The 22,404-nt window shown below is 46.0% G+C and overlaps 2 protein-coding genes across 3 annotated transcripts in view; one reads left to right on the top strand and one right to left on the bottom strand.

Annotated features, from left to right (window-relative positions):
• Positions 1 to 6,304, top strand: part of atp2a1l (ATPase sarcoplasmic/endoplasmic reticulum Ca2+ transporting 1, like) — a 10,253-nt gene extending 3,949 nt beyond the window's left edge. Inside the window, exons 6-24 of one of the 2 annotated variants that reach the window (XM_080021694.1) lie at positions 1 to 28; positions 146 to 231; positions 336 to 633; positions 726 to 892; positions 1,024 to 1,112; positions 1,205 to 1,307; positions 1,674 to 1,805; positions 2,244 to 2,360; positions 2,477 to 2,695; positions 2,874 to 2,985; positions 3,072 to 3,295; positions 3,376 to 3,596; positions 3,688 to 3,890; positions 3,963 to 4,048; positions 4,212 to 4,345; positions 4,430 to 4,547; positions 4,674 to 4,791; positions 5,791 to 5,835; positions 6,094 to 6,304. The exon at positions 1 to 28 is cut by the window's left edge and continues 53 nt beyond it. In XM_080021694.1, coding sequence (XP_079877820.1) covers positions 1 to 28; positions 146 to 231; positions 336 to 633; positions 726 to 892; positions 1,024 to 1,112; positions 1,205 to 1,307; positions 1,674 to 1,805; positions 2,244 to 2,360; positions 2,477 to 2,695; positions 2,874 to 2,985; positions 3,072 to 3,295; positions 3,376 to 3,596; positions 3,688 to 3,890; positions 3,963 to 4,048; positions 4,212 to 4,345; positions 4,430 to 4,547; positions 4,674 to 4,791; positions 5,791 to 5,795 — 2,460 coding nt within the window. In that variant the 3' untranslated portion in view covers positions 5,796 to 5,835; positions 6,094 to 6,304. The remainder of the gene's footprint in view (positions 29 to 145; positions 232 to 335; positions 634 to 725; positions 893 to 1,023; positions 1,113 to 1,204; positions 1,308 to 1,673; positions 1,806 to 2,243; positions 2,361 to 2,476; positions 2,696 to 2,873; positions 2,986 to 3,071; positions 3,296 to 3,375; positions 3,597 to 3,687; positions 3,891 to 3,962; positions 4,049 to 4,211; positions 4,346 to 4,429; positions 4,548 to 4,673; positions 4,792 to 5,790; positions 5,836 to 6,093) is intronic. The other variant, XM_080021693.1, reaches the window with a different exon arrangement.
• Positions 6,305 to 6,482: 178 nt separating this feature from the next.
• sult1st6 (sulfotransferase family 1, cytosolic sulfotransferase 6) lies at positions 6,483 to 10,929 on the bottom strand. The gene is made up of 7 exons (XM_080021692.1): positions 10,563 to 10,929; positions 9,163 to 9,291; positions 8,918 to 9,015; positions 8,702 to 8,828; positions 7,609 to 7,703; positions 7,342 to 7,522; positions 6,483 to 7,218 (listed from the first exon to the last, which is right to left on the bottom strand). Exons 1-7 carry the CDS (start codon positions 10,744 to 10,746, stop codon positions 7,106 to 7,108), a joined length of 927 nt encoding a protein of 308 aa, XP_079877818.1. The 5' UTR covers positions 10,747 to 10,929; the 3' UTR covers positions 6,483 to 7,105.
• Positions 10,930 to 22,404: the final 11,475 nt, after the last annotated feature.

Here is a 22,404-nt window from a genome sequence, read left to right as displayed (position 1 = left end):
CTGCGTGTGGACCAGTCCATTCTGACCGGTGAGACCCGCCATCCAGGACCACATCCCTGTCCTGGTTCTGTCCTTGTTCTGTCCTGGTTCTGTCCTGGTTCTGTCCTTGTTCCGTCTTTTCTCAGTTTGTTGCTGTCCTTCGCAGGTGAGTCCGTCAGTGTGATCAAACACAACGAGGCCGTCCCGGACCCCAGAGCCGTCAACCAGGACAAGAAGAACATGTTGTTCTCTGTAAGTACCTGTCTCTCCTCTGTAATTACTTGTCTCTCCTCTGTCTCTGTCTGTGTCTGTGTCTCTATTCCTTATTTTCACTCCTCCTCCTCGCTGCCCCGCAGGGCACCAACATCGCTTCTGGCAAAGCCATTGGTGTTGCCGTGGCCACAGGAGTGTCCACTGAGATCGGCAAGATCCGTGACCAGATGGCGGCCACCGAGCAGGAGAAGACTCCCCTGCAGGCCAAGTTGGACGAGTTTGGCGAGCAGCTGTCCAAGGTCATCTCCCTCATTTGCGTGGCCGTTTGGGCCATCAACATCGGCCACTTCAACGACCCGGTGCACGGAGGCTCCTGGATCCGTGGCGCTGTCTACTACTTCAAGATCGCTGTGGCTCTGGCCGTGGCTGCTATCCCTGAAGGTGAGGGTCCTCAGAGAGACCCGACCTAGTCCACCGGGTCCAGAAGGTCCACCACCTGAGAGATATGTTAAATGTTCTTTCCTACCTTCCAGGTCTTCCCGCTGTCATCACCACCTGCCTGGCCCTGGGCACCCGCCGTATGGCCAAGAAGAACGCCATTGTCAGGTCCTTGCCCTCTGTGGAGACCCTGGGCTGCACCTCCGTCATCTGCTCCGACAAGACCGGCACCCTCACCACCAACCAGATGTGTGTGACCAAGGTGGGCGCATCCCAGCACCGCATAGTGCACCTCACTTCAGGTCGATCCCGGTCGGTTGGTTCTCTGGCCAATCGAATGCAGTGTTCTGTTGTCGCCTGGGTCTGGAGGCTAACAGCGTCATCTCTCCACAGATGTTTATCATCAAGAGCGCTGATGGTGACCACGTTGACCTTGATGCCTTTGACATCTCTGGCTCCAAGTACACCCCTGAGGGAGAGGTGTAAGTTAAAACCGAAAAAATACTACCCTCACCCATGTCCTCTCCCCATTGCTTCCTGTCATTCATCCCTTTCTTTCTCCTCCATCCCTCAGTTCCCAGGGAGGCAAGAAGACCAACTGCAGCGCCTATGATGGCCTTGTTGAGCTGTCCACCATCTGTGCCCTGTGCAATGACTCCTCACTGGACTACAACGAGGTAGGAGTCCCCCCTACTGGTTCAATGTGGAACAACCACACATCTTGGGCGACGGTGGCCCAGGAGGTAGAGCGGGTCGTCCAGTAATCAGAGGGTTCTGGTTCGATCGCACGGTTGTCGCTGCCATCAATGTAGGAATGTGTGTGTGAATGGGAGAATGTGAGGCGTGTATTGTAACTTGCTTTGAGTGGTCGCAAGACTGAAAAAGGGCTATATAAAATGCAGTCAATTTACCATCTTATTATCTTTCCACTTGTTTTTTTAATTATATGAAGCAAGGTGAAGCTTTAAAACCAACATAAACTACTCATGGCCCATACTTACACCACTTTGAGCTCTCTTGATTGTTGTCCTTCTGTTCCTTAGTCCAAGAAGATCTATGAGAAGGTGGGTGAGGCCACTGAGACCGCTCTGTCCTGCCTAGTGGAGAAGATGAACGTGTTCAACACCAACGTGAAGAACCTGTCCAAGATTGAGAGAGCCAACGCTTGCTGTGGAGTGAGTTCCATTTGGACGCCGCAGCAGCAGGAGACATTCAATTCAATATCACTGATGGCATTAACGGTACAAAGCAGTTTAGCGCCTCCCTTGTGGACTGAAGTGGTAGTGTTTCCAGCTCCATCACCTCTTGCCGCAAGCAGCCGCTTGGAAGGATGAACTGCAGTGAGGTCCTATCAATTACTGTAGAGGATTGACAGGAAACCATGTGACAAACATTTGGAACAAAAAAGTTTCAACAGTAGTATAAATGTATTGGAACAGGATATTAAAAAGTCCTTGTAGAACCTTTAAATATTATGAAAATTAACTATTTGTCATCAGGCTAATCAGCTCTGGTTCCCTTCATCCATTGAGTCTTGTTTTCTGCCATGTTTATGTGTCCTATTCATGTGCAGGTTGACTTACTAGCGTTCTGACATCTGTCCAATCTATCAGGTGGTCAAGCAGCTGATGAAAAAGAACTTCACCCTGGAATTCTCTCGCGACAGGAAGTCCATGTCTGTGTACTGCACCCCCGGAAAGGGCGATGGTGGCGCCAAGATGTTCGTAAAGGTGAGTTTCCTCTCTTCATCACTTTACGCTGAAGGTCTGTTCTTCTGGTGGAATGTAGAGTAGAACTGCTTGGGACCATCTGACTTCGCACCTTGTCCAACCCTGCTCTCCTCTAGGGCGCGCCCGAGGGTGTGATTGACAGATGCGCATATGTGCGTGTTGGTACCACCCGTGTGCCCCTGACCACTGCCATCAAGGACAAGATCATGTCCGTCATCAAGGACTGGGGTACTGGACGCGACACCCTGCGTTGCCTGGCCCTGGCCACCCGCGACACTCCACTGAAGGTGGAGGAGATGAACCTGGAGGACTCCACCAAGTTCGGCGACTACGAGGTGATTGGGAGCCAACACCTCCGCTCCACAGTCACAAATAACCAGAAGCTAAAATGTCAAGCCCTTGTTATAATGGTGTTTATCCAAGCTGCCACACCCACGCCTCTGGCTGGATGTAGTCAGATAAGATGTCTCCGAAAGCATCCTCACCCCTATTCTCTCCTCGCCACCTCTTCAGATGGACCTCACCTTCGTGGGTTGCGTTGGCATGCTGGATCCTCCCCGCAAAGAGGTGACTGGCTCCATCGAACTGTGCAGGGACGCTGGAATCCGTGTCATCATGATCACCGGTCAGTATCTCCCCCGCCCACAGCGTCCAGTTATCAGGACTCCGGAACTCCAGTGGTCCTTTATCTCCGTTCTCCCTCCACTCCAGGTGACAACAAAGGAACCGCCATCGCCATCTGCCGTCGTATTGGCATCTTCACCGAGGATCAGGATGTGGAAGGCAGGGCCTACACCGGACGTGAGTTTGACGACCTGCCCTCCAGCGAACAGGCTGAGGCCGTGCGCAGAGCCTGCTGTTTCGCCCGTGTGGAGCCCTCTCACAAGTCCAAGATCGTGGAGTTCCTGCAGGGTAATGATGACATCACTGCCATGGTGAGAATTTGCTTAGAAGGTCCTGAGCGATTCTAGACCAGGCCGGTCAACCTGTCTAACTTGCCCTAATCTTCATCCAGACCGGAGACGGTGTGAACGATGCCCCCGCCCTGAAGAAGGCCGAGATTGGCATCGCCATGGGCTCTGGCACTGCCGTTGCCAAGTCTGCCTCTGAGATGGTCCTGGCTGACGACAACTTCTCCTCCATTGTGGCCGCCGTCGAGGAGGGCAGAGCTATCTACAACAACATGAAGCAGTTCATCCGCTACCTCATCTCTTCCAACGTGGGCGAGGTTGTCTGGTGGGTGGAACCTCCACCTAACTTCTCCCCATTCTCACCCGATAACATACACATATTCATATATTCACATATTGACCCCCTCTTCCCCCAGTATCTTCCTGACCGCCGCCCTGGGTCTCCCTGAGGCCCTGATCCCGGTGCAGCTCCTGTGGGTCAATCTGGTGACTGACGGTCTCCCCGCCACCGCCCTGGGCTTCAACCCCCCTGACCTGGACATCATGGGCAAGGCCCCCCGCTCCCCCAAGGAGCCCCTCATCTCCGGCTGGCTCTTCTTCAGATACATGGCCATCGGAGGTCAGTAGCAGCCAGGATGTCAACTAGGTGGCAGCAAAGTGCAGTTTTCCACTGATTTCGTCTTCTCTGCAGGATATGTTGGTGCTGCCACAGTCGCTGCTGCCGGCTGGTGGTTCCTCTATGACAGTACCGGCCCCGGTGTGACCTACTACCAGCTGGTACACCTGTCTGTCTGCCTGTCTATCTGCCTTTCTGTCTGCCTGTGTGTCTGTCTGTCTTCCTGTCTGTCTGTCTTTCTGTCTGCCTGTCTGTCTGCCTTACTGTCTGCCCTTGTGTCTATGTCTGTTTGTCTGTCTGTCTCACCTCCCTGTCTGTCTCCAGTCTCACTTCATGCAGTGCCACGATGAGAACGAGGATTTCGCCGGCGTCGAATGTGAGATCTTTGAGGCATCTCCACCCATGACCATGGCTCTGTCCGTGCTGGTGACCATTGAGATGGCCAATGCCCTCAACAGGTGGGTGTGGGTGTAGCAACAGTTAGTTCTTATTAGGGTAGAGCAGAGTGGATGAGGGTGGATCTGACGTATCGCTCTCTCCAGCCTGTCAGAGAACCAGTCCCTCTTGCGCATGCCTCCATGGAGCAACTTCTGGCTGCTGGCCGCCATGACACTGTCCATGTCCCTGCACTTCCTCATCATCTATGTGGACCCCCTGCCTGTAAGCACCACCCGATTACACCCAACCACACCTGACCCAACCACACAGCTAAACCCCACCACGTCCCCTAGTTGTAGTCTGTGACCCCACCCTCAGCTGACCTCTGCCCTATGACTCCACCCCCAGATGATCTTCAAACTGACCCATCTGAGCGTGGAGCAGTGGATGATGGTGCTGAAACTTTCCTTCCCCGTCATCCTCATTGATGAGGTGCTCAAGTTCATGGCCCGTAACTACGTGGAGGGTGAGTGACACTATGTGTATTCATGTATATAATATGTCATATATGAATGTATAAAATTTATGTCATATTTGAATATATACAGGTACTCCTCACTTAACGACTTAGGACCAGCTCTGACCAGTCTGTATTGTATGCTGTGTACAATACCAAGCATCTCATCACCCTTTATACACTATATATACTTATTATAATATAAACACTATATATACGATATATAATATAAACAATATATATACTATACATACTATATACACTATATACACTATATATATTATATATACTATATACACTATATACTATATACACTATAGGTATATAGTGTATATTATATATATATTATATGTATACTAAATAGTATATAGTAAATATACAGTATATAGTATATGGTATATGGTGTAGTATATAGTATATGTAGTATATCATGTATACAGTCTATTATACTATATACACTACATACGCTATATACACAATATATACTATATATACCAGCCACGCCCCCTTACCATGAAATAACACGGGTCCTCACTTATCAACCTGGTTGTAGAAATGGAACTTGGTTGTTAAGTGAGGAGTACCTGTGTGTAAAATATGTACATATATGAATGTAGATAATAACAAGTCATTTCATATAATGTCACTGATTATTAATTATTCTATCGATCATCTATCAATCTATCTATCTATCTATCTATCTATCTATCTATCTATCTATCTATCTATCTATCTATCTATCTATCTATCTATCCATCCATCCATCCATCTATCTATCTATCTATCTATCTATCTAACTATCTATCTATCTATCTATCTGTCTGTCTGTCTGTCTGTCTGTCTGTCTGTCTGTCTGTCTGTCTGTCTGTCTGTCTGTCTGTCCGTCCGTCCGTCCATCTGTTTATCCATCCATCCATCCATCCATCCATCTATTATCCGTTTCATTCCTTCCTCTCTTCATGGTTCCTCCTCCATCCATCACTAACTCCCTCCCTCCTCCATTTCCAGGTTAATCAGCTCATCCCTCCATCCTTAGCCTGTAACTAAAGCAAGGTATCTGCAGTGTCGGTAGTAGAACTAGTAGTACTACTACAATACTACTACTGTACTACTGTATCATAGTAGTACTGTAGTAGTTGTACAGTGGTAGTAGTACTGTAGAAGTAGTATACTAGTACTGTAGTGGTTTAGTAGTAGTAGTACTGTAGAAGTAGTATACTAGTACTGTCGTAGTATAGTAGTAGTAGTAGTACTGAGTACCTGTGTATGTCCTTGTTCTTGTTCATTGTATTGATTGATTGATTCCTGCAGCTTCACAGTGCAAGTAGATCTGTGAGGAGGAAGAGGAAGAGGAGGAGAAGAGAGGAGCGGAGAGAGAGAAAACACTGCAAAAACAGATAAAAAACAATAAAATGAGAGTAAAACAATCAATAAAAAGTAGCGTCAGGATTCAAAGGATTGAAATATTTCAGATTTTATTCTGTATAAGTGATGCATTAAAGTGATTTTTGTTAAACTGGGACGTTCTGTGCTGTCGTGGTTTTCTTCGTAGTTTTTTTGTTGTCGATGATGTGTTGATGAAGAAGGAATCTCCGCAGACGCTGACTTGATTATAATTATACGTTTATTACAAGTAAGAACAGCATCAAACCAGACTTGCCATTGATGTCTGGGAGAGAACAGAAGTCAAATGCAGTCTCTCCTGAACGGATCAAGAAGTTGTCTTTATATAATTGTACAGAGATAACGTAACACATCTGGTTCCAATCCATAGGTCTCAGCTCAGCCCCTGTCTGACATAAATCTAAACATATTCCACTTCTCTCCTCACCGGGCCCCCAACATAAACACTCTAGTGGTGATGTTCTCCGTGTAACTTACGAAGCCAAATATGTTAATAATAATATCGCACTATAACTCGTTTTTGGGAACTCAGTGACTTCTTCACCCCAAACATTTCAGACACCTCCTGTTTGGGTGACTTTGTTCCACAGAGGCCATCTTGTTTCTGACACGGTGATAATGATATCATCACATGTGACAAATGGACTGATTGAAAAACAAATCTTTATTGCTCAGACGATCATGTGACCATCATCAAAGAAAAAAAGCATGAAGGAGTTCAGCTGGGTGGAGCTACTGGGTGGTGGTGCTGTCAGATTGGGGTCCTGAAGGAGTTCAGCTGGGTGGAGCTACTGGGTGGTGTTCCTGTCAGATCGGGGTCCTGAAGGAGTTCAGCTGGGTGGAGCTACTGGGTGGTGGTCCTGTCAGATCTGGGTCCTGAAGGAGTTTAGCTGGGTGGAGCTACTGGGTGGTGGTCCTGTCAGATCTGGGTCCTAAAGGGAATGTTCCATCCTTCCATCTTCCTCTCGTAGTCTTCATCAAACATCTTGGATTGTTCCGCAGTGAAGTGGTTGCTCCAATCACCAACTACACCTGGAGAGGAGGAACGACAGAACAGATGGATGGATAGATAGATGGATAGATGGACAGATAGATGGATGATCAATAGAGAGAGAGATGAACAGATGAGGGCGGTGGAGTGGAGCAGCAGCACACCTTTCCTCATGAAGGGGGAGATGGAGAAGTCGAAGATGGGCTTGGGGATGAAGGTGTAGTTGGCCATGGGGTTTTCCTTCATCACCTGGAAGGACGTAAGCTCCACAATACGGCTGATGACATCATCAGGGAGCAACAGGTCCAGGTGGCGCATGACACGCTCCACCTCCCGCCGAGGATTCTGGGAAACATTTAACCGGGAACTTTAGGATCAATCCGTCATCCACTAACCATCAATGAATGGTTGATTGCTGTGATGTGTCCCACCTCCTTCATGTCTTCGTAGAAGAGGTAGAGGATGTTCCTGGTCTGTCGTTCCTTCCAGTAACCCTTCACATGGTCGTACCAGGACCCCCATCCCACTGTGGAAACAAAGACCAGGTCTGAAAGTCTCCATGTCCAGCTCCCTCACCCTGAACACAGGATCCCCCCAGGGCTGCGTCCTCAGCTCCCTACTGTGCTCCCTGTAAACACATGACTGTGTGGCCAGGTCCAGCTCCAACACCATCATCGAGTTTGCTGACGACACCGTGGCGGTGGTGGCCTGATCGACAGCGATGAGAAGGTCTACGGCGAGGAGGTGACTGACCTGTCACTCTGGTGCCAGGACAACATCCTACACCTGAACGTCAGCAAAACTAAGGAGCTGATTGTGGACTTTAGGAGAGGATTACAACCGAGGACGCACGCTCCACTGATGATTAATGGGACTTCTGTCGACAAGGTGAGCAGCTTCAAGTACCTGGGAGTCCACGTCACAGAGGACTTAACATGGACTATACACTGTACTGGTTACTGCATACTGCACTGCATACTGTATCACTGTACTGGGTTATAGCATACTGTACTGCATACTGTATCACTGTACTGGTAACTGTATACTGTACTGCATACTGTATCACTCTACTGGGTTATAGCATACTGTACTGCATACTGTATCACTGTACTGGGTTATAGTATACTGTACCACTGTACTAGGTTATAGTATACTGTGCTGTACGCTGTATCACTGTATTGGTTATTGCATACTGTACTGCATACTGTATCACTGTACTGGGTTCACCATGTTGGTCAACTGTTGTTGATTTAAAATGTGCTATATAAATAACCTTTGATTTGATATCTAATATAGTTAAATCTAAGATGTCTAATCTAGTTTAAAGTAGTATATCTAATGCAGTTTAATCCAACATATCGAATGTAGTTTAATCTAGATTGGTTTTCTTGGTCATCTGGGTGGTCATGGTAGTCCTGTTGGTGGTGTTGGTAATCTGGGCAGTCTTGGTTATCTGGGTGGGCTTGGTAATCCTGGTAGTCTAGGCAGTCCTGATAGTCGTTGTCTTGGTGGTCCTGGACTTACGCTCCCCCTTCATGAATTTGTGTATGTATCCGTCCCAGGGTCCGGGCTCCGGCTGCGTCTGGTTCATCCGGTCGAAGTGAAAGTAGCTGACCATGTTGTCTTTCGCGTTCCGCGCCACGTAGATGGTCTGAGGGACGACCGTGTGGTTAGTAAGATCATAAGAATAATAATGATAATAACAATAATGATAGTTGGTTCTAGTTTCTAAGATGCTACCTTGCACTTGTTCTCCCAGAAGCCTTTGGGAACCAGCTGGATGGGAAGGTGCGTTTTAATGACCCTCGGTGGATCCATCTTACTCAGGAGCTCCAGACCTGGAGACAGGGTCACATGGAGCTAACTCAATCAATTAGTCAATGTGATGGAGATCAATCAACGCTTTTTCCCATTATGTAAAGTCGCAAGAGCTTCTCTAATTCAGACAGATGCAGGCAGGCAGGCAGACACACAGGTTTCCTGACCAGAGGGGATGGGTTGGGGGGCGAAGATCTCCAGGAAGGGGACTCTTTGGACAGTTGGAGCTCGTCTGCAGACGTCCGCATCTCCGTTGTGCAGCAGCAGGTCCACGATCTCCTGCGTCCACGTGGTTCCTCCCAGAACAAAACCAGTTAGAACCTCAACGAGAACTTCATCAAGTTGCACGTTTAAAAAAAAGCACTTTATATGTTTTTGTATTTTTAGTCATTTATTTTGCTTCAGTATTTTCCCTCTGTTTGTCAAAACACCTGGACTGGAGCACTCTGGGCCTGTTCCAGGCTCCAGGCTGCGAGAGTGACTGACCCATTTTCTGCCCAGAAGAAGATAAAAGTTTCATCAGGTCTGACTCCCAGAGGTCGGCGTGGGAGGAGATGCTGAGAAGAGAATGTTTCACATTGAACCATTAAGGGTTTTTTAGCTCGCCTCCATCACAGAACCCTGTGACCAGTTATTTCTAGAACTGTTGGAAAAGGGTTTGAAATGGAACCTGTAACTACAGGGCTTCTCTCAGAACTCTTAACCAGTGTTCACCTTAGAAACCTTACAGCAAAGTTCTTCATAGAACTTGTGAGGGAGTTCTTTCGAGAACCTTTTGAAGGCGGACACTGGTTGTCTTCGCTCCTTCCACTAAACATTCTCTGTCTGAGCTTTGAAATGCATCAAAGTCTCAGCGTGGGTTGCACCAACAAGGTTTAACTTCTAAACTGGATTAAATGCAGGTTTATCGCTTAATCCCGGTCCACCAAACTCTAAACATGCTTTGGAGTTGAATTTTAATCTTGATTTAAGTGTTTTACTTTAAACTTTTCAAGCCTAACTTTAATCCTGTTGCTCCAAAATGTTAAACTCGGATTTAAACTCTGATTGGCCATTACCTTTAAATCGACACTCAAGATGGTTTAAATGACAGAAATTTTGGATTTTGGAGGTGATAGTGAAGGTATAATATTTACAATCCAGGTTTTACAGATTTACAGCCTAAATCTAGATTAAAATCTCAGTTTATTCATTAATCAATAGTTTACGAATGTAAAATTCCATTTAAGTGCATAGTCTTTATCTTGGATTCATCTTTTTGAAACTAGGATTTACTAAACTATGCTTATCCTTAATCTCAGATCAATTCAAACCTTAAACCCTAAGAAGGTCTATTTTTTCAAACAAATTCCAAGTTGTAAAGGTCCCGGGTCACAGCGCTGGTGGTCACTTATCAATGGATGAAGATCAGATGAAGAAGATCTCTTTTTCTAGGACAAAGTGTTGAGTTGTGTGGCACTCATGCGTGAAGGCAGCTGCTGCGTTCATTTGCTTTTTTCCAAATAATCATAAAATAAGAAAAAGGCATTATGAAATAACTTTTGAGTGACCTGGTTCTAAGCAGTACCTGCTTTGGGGTAGGTGGCGATCAGCAGGTCGGAGGGGTGCGGCTGGAAGGCACAGATCTCGTCCCAGTTGTTGGCAATGTGGCTCATGAGAGGGATGCCTCTGACCGGGATCAGGGGGAAGCGGTAGATGTTCTTGGCTCTATGGATCGACTCGGTATACGATATACTCTCCTCTCCAGACATCGTTCACGGATCTCTCATCAGGAAATTGGGAAAAACAAACCGAGACGCCAGCGGCAGGAAAACTTCCAGAAAGTCAATCAGGCGTTGGTCAGCAGTGTCTTCTACCACTGAGGTGTTGTGGACATTCCTCTCTGTGAGTAAATCCCTTCAGGAAGAGCTGCTCCAGACAGATCGTCGCTCTGCTTTGTGTTCTGCTCTGAGCCGAGTCCACCAGACCTGCTGCCATAAAGGGATGTTACATAACGCCCCCAGCCCACCTCCACTCTGCTGTCTTATCAGGAGCTCAATCTGGATTTGGTGGGAGGGGGCAGTCCAGAGGGACGCTGAGCAGCAGCTCCTCCTCTGGACTTTGCACTCTGAGCAAACAGTCAAAAGACTATTGAACTTTGTCATAGTTTATAACCTATCAGCCTCTTTAGTGCTGGTTAGTCTAGCTGGGGGAGTTTTCTTATGTTGTTTTGTCTTTCAGTGGGGATCGTGTGGTGCAGATCACTGCACTGCGGACACGGATTATTACCATCATTTTATGTTCTTGGTTTTGGCCAGTGAGTATTTTTGCTTTGGTAACCATGATAAACTCATGCTGCTTGCTGTTGTGGGTGTGGGTGGGGGTGTGGGGGGTTACTCGGGTCTGGGGGCCCGGGGGCCTTCTGTGGCCGCAGGACAGAGTGCTTGGGGCTTTCCTGCAGCCGTAGGGTCTACGCAACTGCGGAGCTCGGGGGGCTTCGGGGTCCTTTCCGCTGCTTGGAGGCGCAATGACATAACTTATATACCAGAACCAACTGGGATCAGTCCTGTACACTCACCGGTGGACACCTTACACACACACACACACACACACACACACACACACACACACACACACACACACACACACACACACACACACACACACACACACACACACACACACACACACCCCAGCTCCCTCCTGGGTGCATTCCTTTCCTTTCCTCCCTCATTCGCTGCCATAACTTTGACAGGAAGAGGCCACGTGACCAGTTGTAGTTCCACTTTTCCTGGACCTAATTCACTGTTTTTCAATACATGTTGTCATCCAATGTTTAGGATTTTGTGTAAATGTTGTTTGGTTCTGTGTTTAATTGTCTCACCCGTGGTGAGTCACCCCCTGTTGGAGCAGTGATCCGTTGTTATTAGACCCAAACATGATAAATAGTTCTCCAAAGAGGGGTGTTGGTGGTTGTTCCGTATAACCAAAAACTGTGTTGATGATGTTGAAGTTGTTGACGATTTAAGAATGAATAAAGAGTTGCATTACAGGTTGAGAAGCATTTGCAGACTAACTCTGTCCTAGATGCAACGGAACAAATACTCTGTTGTATGTCCAGCATGCTGACAGCACAGGTTAAAAAAATAGAATTAAAATTAAAAAAAAGTGGACCCCAGGGGACTGCTTGACCTAATTAAGGAATACTGGGAGGAAGGTCCTAACACCAGTAAGAACAAAGTTCAGTATGTCATGGACCTGCAAGCAAAGCTACAAATGCTGGGGTGGTTTTCATGGGAGAATTAACTCACAACATGGCAGGTTGGGGAGGTCAATTATGAGGTTGTGCACTTGCACACTAGCAGGGTGACTCAGGTTTAAAACCTTTACCTCCTGAAGCAGTGGAAGGCGGGAGTGTCCGTATGTCTGGCAACTGCAAGGATCAAGGGAGATGAATTGGGGCTGGAGGTTCCAAAAACCGACCGATCCTGTAACCGATTTCCTGTAACCATCTCTCAACAGGCCAGAGCCCGCATGCGGCCGCGTCACAATGCTAGTTTTCTGATGTCTTCTCCCGCCTGCTGGGCCACACATCCCTCATTCACCCGCATGGGGAGACGACTCAAGGGTTATAGTAAACTCCTAACCGTACCACCTGCCCGAACATAAACGCAAAGTCGTGCAGGCAGAATTGAAGCCCATGCTGGACATGGGGGTGATAGAGGAGTCTACAACAGACTGGTGTAGTTCCATCCTGCTGGTAGGTAAGCCCAATGTGTCGGTTTGCTTCTTTGTGGTTCAAGGAAAAAACAGCTTTCTCCCCTCTGTTTGGGTTGTACCAATTTGTAATGCTTCTATTCAGGTTGTTCGGGTCCAGGAGCCACCCTTCAGAGACTCATTGACCGGGTTCTGCGTCCACATGTAGCATACACTGCCGCCTACTTAGAAGATGTAATCATTCACAGTGACACCTGGGGGCACCATATGCAGCATGTAATGGAAGTGGTGTAAAAATGTGAAACAGTACAGAAATATGCTGATTAAGGATCAGTCTCTATGCAGATGTAAATCACCTGTTAATATGATTTCATACTGTTAACACACTGTATACATACACCAATAACATGAATTAACTCACAGATTGTGCTTTCTCAAGGGCAATGACGAGGCTGATGGAAGAGATGTTTGTCTGAGTCTGAGAAGTGAACAGATTGACTTCGTGTGTCTCTGTCTGGCTGTCCAGAAGGACCCCTAGGCTTTCTTTCCAATCTTAGCAATCTAACCAGGATTAGTGACACTTGCAAGCGCAGCAAACTGACCGGGACCATCGTTACTCACAACAGCAAAGGCCCAACAGGTGCCAGAGCCACCCCAAGTTCGAAGCAAATCCCCAATTTTCAGATTCCCATTGAGGTGAGTTGCCACCCAGCCGGTGGGACAATTGCCAGACTCGTGAAAGTGGGGGTAGTCCACATCTCCACGTACTGAATAAAAGAGCCTTCAAAGAAACGAAGAATAAAACAAATAACAACGAAATGAAGAAATGCATAACAAAATGAAAAACACATCCCAAAACCCCACAACAACAGATGAACATCCTAATAAAACAAATAACAGGCATTGTGACACCGGCATTGGAGTAGGACTCCCCATTTGCCGAATATTTTGTCCAGCCAGGCAGTATTCCACAGAAATTGCGTCTAGCTGCTCATCGAGGGCCTCGAACAATTGAAACATGTAATTGGCAAAGCCTTGTTGATAATAATAGATGTAGTTCACAAAAATGTAATTCATCCACATTTTTGTCAGTTTTTCACCGGGGACTAAGTATTGTATGGACGCAAATCCACCTGAAATTTGGTTTTGTGCCTAAATTTGTGAGTGGACCTCCCTTGGAACTTCAAAAGCTTCTATGTAGACACACGGGGCGTTTACAGATTGTGTTTTTTTTGGTTGACATGGGTGCAGTGTATCATGCAGACGTATGGCGTGTGGCCATGTGTACTCCATTGATTGTGGGGTTGTCGGTTTGACGACCCAATTTTCTTTTAGCGGTTGAACACAATGCCACAGTATCAGGAGTACTATTAATAACGGCGGTGGCTTAGCTGTGGATCCTGGGCACGGTTAGTCACACACACACATTCACATGTCATCAGCAGAGCACATGCTGTTGGAATCTCTTTCAGAAACTTCTCTCAGTACGCGCCAACTCTTGAGCCGCTCACTTCCATCTACCTCCGTTCGTGACTTTTAACAGTCCATTTCTCATCCACTTTTCCATTTCGTTCTATTTCCCTCAAAATACAATAATATTTCCGTCATCTTTATCCCAACAGCACTCAAACAACATTAATTTCAGGAAACAGACATTCTCCAATTAACAACGTCTTACCACTTCCCAGACAGTCCACACTGATACATTTCCAAAATGGCTCTACGCACCTTAGTTCCTATGGGCCCTGTAGACTGGCCGAGTTGTGGGTCAGATGATGGTCGACGGTTCAGACCATACAACAAACCCCTATACTCTCACAGATTCCGTTTACACACAAAACACAACAATAATTCATACAACACTTAACACACACACACTTATTTTCTGCACAGTTATATTGCCACTGTATCTGCATTTTTACTGTATGTTTGGCTGGTACTGAAAAGGTGGAGGTTTTTGGTTCTGTGATAATTCTGCTGCTGGGAGACTGTTGGTAAAACAAGCTCTGTGAATGGTGCCCGTGAGCAGATAACAGTGCCGTGGGACAGGCGTGGGCCCGGTGTCCTTCCTGGCCGCGGCGATAGCAGGTGCTGTGGCCTAGGTTGTGACCTCCTCGGCCTCGGCGACTGAGACGGCTTCCACGGAATCCCCCGCCTTGTTGGGTCTGGCCTGAGGTGTTTTGCTGAGGCCGTGATGGACCTCGCTGACCTTGAGTGAGGGCCTGAGCGAGCGTGTTCGTCTGGGTCTGGGACTCACGTTGTTTCTCTTGTATGCGGTCTTTGTCCCTTTGCTGTGTCTCGTAGGCGTGTTCAGCGTGGAGGACGGCGTCAGCGAGGGTCGTCGTCTTCCAGGTGACAAATGTCACGACATTACCAGTGAAAATACTGGTTCTGGACCTGGACTCCCATCCTCCCATATGGCGTCACCCTCCAAATTTACCCAACCACGTCATTAACAACGAACCTAACATCATCAACGCAGAAATACCAGCGGCCGACCTCGACAGCCACGACGATGGGACACGAGCCTACGCCCGACACCTGAAAGTTGTTTTCCACAACCACAGTGGACTGGTGAAAACTGGAAAGATGGGGCCACCTCCCCTGACACCATATGAGACTCATCTACGCTCCGCATTCATCAACGGACTGATGTTCCCACTCGTGACATATCGGAACGCTCCTGGAAGACGACGACCCTCGCTGACGCCGTCCTCCACGCTGAACACGCCTACGAGACACAGCAAAGGGACAAAGACCGCATACAAGAGAAACAACGTGAGTCCCAGACCCAGACGACCCTGCTCGCTCAGGCCCTCACTCAAGGTCAGCGAGGTCCATCACGGCCTCAGCAAAACACCTCAGGCCAGACCCAACGAGGTGGGGGATTCCGTGGAAGCCGTCTCAGTCGCCGAGGCCGAGGTGGTCACAACCTAGGCCACAGCACCTGCTATCGCCGCGGCCAGGAAGGACACAGGGCCCATGCCTGTCCCACGGCGCCAAAGAGACGACCGCAGGGCAACCGGGGTCAAACAGGGGAGTTGGCGCCGGAAGGAGGGGACCCCAGGGAACGACCCAAGCCATGGCTCTGCACACCCTGGTCAGGTGAAACACACACACACACAGGACACCCCAGGCTTGGGCGGCCACTGATCTGACTATAGACTCCTGTTTACTCAGTTTGTGGATCAAGAGGGTGGATCTGTGCTATCGTTGCTGTCTCAACCCCATAGGGGAAGACTCTGCCCAGTTGCATATTTCTCTTCTAAATTAGAACTGATCCTACAAAGTGGTAAACCAACACAAATGACCCCACAAAGATTTTTGCGTTATCATGTGCGTCTGCTTGACACGGCAAACATAAAAATCCAATTCTGTTCCCCACTCAACCAAGCCGCCCTACCTGCCGCCACTGACAGAAAGTAAACGTTTGAACACATTGCACCTGTTCTTACATCTCTAGACCTGACTTGAGTAAAATAATAGGTTTATTACAAAAGAACAGCATCAGACCAGACCTTCCATGGACGTGCAGGAGAGAACCGAGCCCGATGGATTCTCTGTCGAATGAAAGTCGGGCAGGTGCTTTAATGCTTGACCAGAGACAACGTTGACCATCTGATTCCCGTACATAGGTCACCGTTCACATTTTCACCTCCCTTATCACCGGGACCCCTGACAATGGGCTCTCTCTCTCGTCTTGTCCGTCTGTTAATAATTATCTTACACAATGGGTACTGTCTTGGGACGCCACACATTCCAAGACACCTCAGTCTGAGGTCAGACTGAGGTTTTTCGACATTTTAATGCATGTCGTTGTGGCGGACATAGGGGCGTGGTCAAGCACCGGCTGCGGAGGACAGCGCGGTTCCCTTTCCCGCGGCCACCAAGGTGCCTGGCGTCGACTGGAGGCCGGCAGCTTGATGTTTTGTCTGTCTTGCAGAGGGGAGCGGCGCACGGGCTCGTCAGCAGCCCAGCAGCGGAAAACCATTCCTCCTGCGCCTGAGAGGATCATTATCATCCGCATTATTCTTATAATAAAAACAATAATCATAATTTGTTATATATAAGCGTACCTTATTGTGAAGTGGACAATAAAAACTCTTGCCATGTGGGCGCACCACGGCCAGAAAGACTCCGTCTCTCTCCCTAAACCCTGACCTGTGGGCAGAGACACCCACAGGCGTTTTAGGATTTTTATCTGTGTAATATATTTTGACATTTTCGACATAGTAATTGTCATTTTTGGATGTTTTTTCCATGTTGTATATTTTGACATTTGTCGGCAGAGTATAGTATGTCGTTTTTGGAAGTTTTTCAGCCAAGTCTATTTTGATGTTTTTCAACATAGTATGTTGTTTATGGAAGTTTTTCGTCTGACTATACTTGGACATTTTTGACATGGAAATTTTCGTTTTTTGAGGTTTTTCGGCGTAGTATATTTTGATGTTTTTCGTCCAAATATATAGTATGTCGTTTTTTTCGAGGTTTTTCAGCAAATTACACTGTGTCATTTTTCAACATAGTATAGCGTATCTGTATTGCATATTTTGATGTTTTTCTTTGAAGTATAGTATGTCGCTTTTGGACGTTTTTCGACATTGCAATTGTCGTTTTTGGACGTTTTTCCATGTGGTATATTTTCACATTTTTTGACATGATATAGCATGTTGCTTTGGCAAGTTTTTCGGCGTAGTATATTTTGACGTTTTTCGACATAGTATATTATGTCGTTTTGGGACTTTTCTTTGCAAAGTGTATTTTGACTTTTTTCGTCCGATTTTAGTTTGTTGTTTTTTGACGTTTTTCCGTGTCATATACTTAGACGTTGTTTGACATAGTGTAGGAGGTTGCCTTTGGAAGTTTTTCGGCGAGCTATATTTTTAAGTTTTTCAACATAGTAATTGTCATTTTTGGACGTTTTTCCATGTAGTATATTTTGACATTTGTCGGCAGAGTATAGTATGTCATTTTTGGGAGTTTTTCAGCATAGTACATTGTGACGTTTTTCTTCAATGTCGTTTTGGAAGTTTTTCGGTGTCGTTTATTTTGATGTTTTTCGACATAGTTCAGTATGCCGTTTTTGGAAGTTCTTCAGTCTAGCATTTCTTGACGTTTTTCGACATAGTATGTTGTTTTTGGAAGTTTTCGGCGTGCTACATTTTGTCGTTGTCCGATATAGTATAGCATGTCGTTTTTGGACATTTTGCGGCGTAATTTATTTTGATGTTTTTCGATGCTCTAATGTTTTTGTGAAGTTTTTGGGCATCGTATATTTTGAGTATATTTCTATTTATCTATTTCTCTCCCTCTCTCTCGTTGGGGAGGTGCTGTGCTCTGTCCAGGAGGATTTCATCATTATTAAACCTCCATTTTCCTGTGGTTTGTCACTGTTTTTCTGTTGATCGTTTCCCATCTGTCTGTTTGTCTTCTGTGAGAGCTCACGGGACAGGACACCGGGCCCATGCCTGTCCCACGGCGCCAAAGAGACGACCGAAGGGCAACCGGGGTCAAACAGGGGAGTTGGCGCCGGGAGGAGGGGACCCCAGGGAACGACCCAAGCCATGGCTCTGCACACCCTGGTCAGGTGAAACACACACATACACAGGACACCCCAGGCTTGGGCGGCCACTGATCTGACTATAGACTCCTGTTTACTCAGTTTGTGGATCAAGAGGGTGGATCTGTGCTATCGTTGCTGTCTCAACCCCATAGGGGAAGACTCTGCCCAGTTGCATATTTCTCTTCTAAATTAGAACTGATCCTACAAAGTGGTAAACCAACACAAATGACACCACAAAGATTTTTGCGTTATCATGTGCGTCTGCTTGACACGGCAAACATAAAAATCCAATTCTGTTCCCCACGCAACCAAGCCGCCCTACCTGCCGCCACTGACAGAAAGTAAACGTTTGAACACGTCGCACCTGTTCTTACATCTCTACATTGGCTCCCTGTTAAAACCAGGATTGATTTTAAAATTCTGCTACTTGTAAATAAAGCTATAAATGGCCGTGCACCTCTATATAAAATAAATGCTTATTATTCACGAACCAGCAAGAACTCTCAGGTCCCCAGTCAGTGGTCTTTTAACTATGAGTTTGTTGTGCCAAAGAGTCAAATACGTTTGTGAGTCTTTGTGGCATGTGTCCAGGTCAGAGGAACACAAGACAATATCATAGCTGTCTAGATATAGTGATGCAATTCTTAGAATATAGTGAGTACAGGCTATGGTTTATTCTTTGTTTCTTTTATTCCATTTTTTTATTAAGCGCTGTAGTTTCTTGATGAATTTGATGTGTTGATGAAGAAGGAGTGACCCCTGACGCTGACTTGAGTAAAATAATAGGTTTATTACAAAAGAACAGCATCAGACCAGACCTTCCATGGACGTGCAGGAGAGAACCGAGCCCGATGGATTCTCTGTCGAATGAAAGTCGGGCAGGTGCTTTAATGCTTGACCAGAGACAACGTTGACCATCTGATTCCCGTACATAGGTCACCGTTCACATTTTCACCTCCCTTATCACCGGGACCCCTGACAATGGGCTCTCTCTCTCGTCTCGTCCGTCTGTTAATAACTATCTTATACAATGGGTACTGTCTTGGGACGCCACACAGTCCAAGACACCTCAGCACTAAATTATTCTGTATTCTGTATCGTCTAATCTATATTTCTCCTTCCAACCAGGAGTGCAGAGCCACCTGTTATCTGCTCACGGGCTCCATTCACAGAGCTTGTTTTATCAACAATCTCCCAGCAGCGGAATTGTCACAGAACCAAAAACCTCCACCTTTTCAGTACCAGCCGAACATACAGCAAAAATGCAGATACAGTGGCAATATCCCTGTGCAGAGAATAACCGTGTGTGTGTTAAGTGTTGTATGAATTATTGTTGTGTTTTGTGTGTAAACGGAATCTGTGAGAGTATGGAGGTTTGTTGTATGGTCTGAACCGTCGACCATTGTCTGACCCACGACTCGGCCAGTCCACAGTGCAGCAAATGGCACTTCTGGCGCAACCTGAATTTTCCTCTTTGTTTCCATCCTTAGATACGCCCTCACCCCTGGCCAAGCTGGAAATGGAAATCTGGCTGTTGGCTGCGGTCTATGGTTCCTCTATGAGACAGGTCCACTATAAGCATGGAGCCCCTCAGAGGTAGATATAGAGGTGGTAAAGAACTCAACATTCCACCAGATGAACCTTGGACCCCACGCCCCTCCGGTCCGATCCCCCTCTAGCCTGGCCACTCCCCACCTTGTTATATGGTCATCTTTTTCCTTCGCCCCTCCATCAAAAGGCCTTCCTGGGTTTCCCACTGGGTTTTACCGGACGTCAAAGGCTAGGATTTTTCTGATAACTATATACAAACGTGTTATTTGTTGACACACCATTTATTTCTTATGCAACGATAATTTAATTTATTGAATTTGTTCCCGCTTTATTCTAAGTATACATTTAAATGTACCTATTGAGGTTGGTTGTTGCTTTGTTTTCTGGTGTGATGTGCTTTACATCTATATTTTGTTCCCCGCATGTATTTCATTTTTACCATTCTATTTTGATGTTTTTACATTTCATGTTGTAGTATTTACATTTTCCATCGTTTTTTTTTTTTATTATCCTTATGTTTATATGATTATAAGGATGACATGTAACAATATATCTTAATCCATGTAATCACATAAACATATATGCACACACACAATGAAGAGGACAACTTCATGTAGCTTCCAGTCACACACTGTTATTTCTGCACACAGGGTAAATTGTTTCACAAACCTTTTAGATTGTGTCCTCCCTTGGGTTCCTGCCAAAAAGCTTTCCCCATCCTCAAGGCTTGCCTTATCTGGGCCTGACCAATGATTTCCTGCAGCTGTGAGTTCAAGCTGACTGTACACTCTCTGTATCTGTGACGTCGAACTGACCATATATTCTCTGACTCTCTGAGGTTTTTCGACATTTTAATGCATGTCGTTGTGGCGGACATAGGGGCGTGGTCAAGCACCGGCTGCGGAGGACAGCGCGGTTCCCTTTCCCGCGGCCACCAAGGTGCCTGGCGTCGACTGGAGGCCGGCAGCTTGATGTTTTGTCTGTCTTGCAGAGGGGAGCGGCGCACGGGCTCGTCAGCAGCCCAGCAGCGGAAAACCATTCCTCCTGCGCCTGAGAGGATCATTATCATCCGCATTATTCTTATAATAAAAACAATAATCATAATTTGTTATATATAAGCGTACCTTATTGTGAAGTGGACAATAAAAACTCTTGCCATGTGGGCGCACCACGGCCAGAAAGACTCCGTCTCTCTCCATAAACCCTGACCTGTGGGCAGAGACACCCACAGGCGTTTTAGGATTTTTATCTGTGTAATATATTTTGACATTTTCGACATAGTAATTGTCATTTTTGGATGTTTTTTCCATGTTGTATATTTTGACATTTGTCGGCAGAGTATAGTATGTCGTTTTTGGAAGTTTTTCAGCCAAGTCTATTTTGATGTTTTTCAACATAGTATGTTGTTTATGGAAGTTTTTCGTCTGACTATACTTGGACATTTTTGACATGGAAATTTTCGTTTTTTGAGGTTTTTCGGCGTAGTATATTTTGATGTTTTTCGTCCAAATATATAGTATGTCGTTTTTTGAGGTTTTTCAGCAAAGTACACTGTGTCATTTTTCAACATAGTATAGCGTATCTGTATTGCATATTTTGATGTTTTTCTTTGAAGTATAGTATGTCGCTTTTGGATGTTTTTCAGTGTAGTATATTTTGACGTTTTTCGACATTGCAATTGTCGCTTTTGGAAGTTTTTCCATGTGGTATATTTTCACATTTTTTGACATGATATAGCATGTTGCTTTGGCAAGTTTTTCGGCGTAGTATATTTTGACGTTTTTCGACATAGTATATTATGTCGTTTTGGGACTTTTCTTTGCAAAGTGTATTTGACTTTTTTCGTCCGATTTTAGTTTGTTGTTTTTTGACGTTTTTCCGTGTCATATACTTAGACGTTGTTTGACATAGTGTAGGAGGTTGCCTTTGGAAGTTTTTCGGCGAGCTATATTTTTACGTTTTTCAACATAGTAATTGTCATTTTTGGACGTTTTTCCATGTAGAATATTTTGACATTTGTCGGCAGAGTATAGTATGTCATTTTTGGGAGTTTTTCAGCATAGTACATTGTGACGTTTTTCTTCAATGTCGTTTTGGAAGTTTTTCGGTGTCGTTTATTTTGATGTTTTTCGACATAGTTCAGTATGCCGTTTTTGGAAGTTCTTCAGTCTAGCATTTCTTGACGTTTTTCGACATAGTATGTTGTTTTTGGAAGTTTTTGGCGTGCTACATTTTGTCGTTGTCCGATATAGTATAGCATGTCGTTTTTGGACATTTTGCGGCGTAATTTATTTTGATGTTTTTCGATGCTCTAATGTTTTTGTGAAGTTTTTGGGCATCGTATATTTTGAGTATATTTCTATTTATCTATTTCTCTCCCTCTCTCTCGTTGGGGAGGTGCTGTGCTCTGTCCAGGAGGATTTCATCATTATTAAACCTCCATTTTCCTGTGGTTTGTCGCTGTTTTTCCGTTGATCGTTTCCCATCTGTCTGTTTGTCTTCTGTGAGAGCTCACGGGACAGCGCGGGAACTTTCAAACTAGTTTTTACATTTTTCAACTCTCAGGGGTTTTCCGGTTCCGGTGTCTAGGTGACGTCAC

The sequence above is a fragment of the Zeus faber genome, assembly GCF_960531495.2.
Source record: "Zeus faber genome assembly, chromosome: 20".
Taxonomy (NCBI): Eukaryota; Metazoa; Chordata; class Actinopteri; order Zeiformes; family Zeidae; genus Zeus; species Zeus faber.
This window is presented reverse-complemented; position numbering and strand designations above follow the sequence as displayed.

Excerpts from the sequence above, each read along its gene's own strand:
- sult1st6 (XM_080021692.1), bottom strand. The coding sequence starts at position 10,746 with ATGTCTGGAGAGGAGAGTATATCGTATACCGAGTCGATCCATAGAGCC. Across the intron at positions 9,292-10,562 it reads CGCCACCTACCCCAAAGCAG|GAACCACGTGGACGCAGGAG; the intron begins GTACTGCTTAGA and ends TTGTTCTGGGAG. Across the intron at positions 8,829-8,917 it reads TCTGGGAGAACAAGTGCAAG|ACCATCTACGTGGCGCGGAA; the intron begins GTAGCATCTTAG and ends GTCGTCCCTCAG.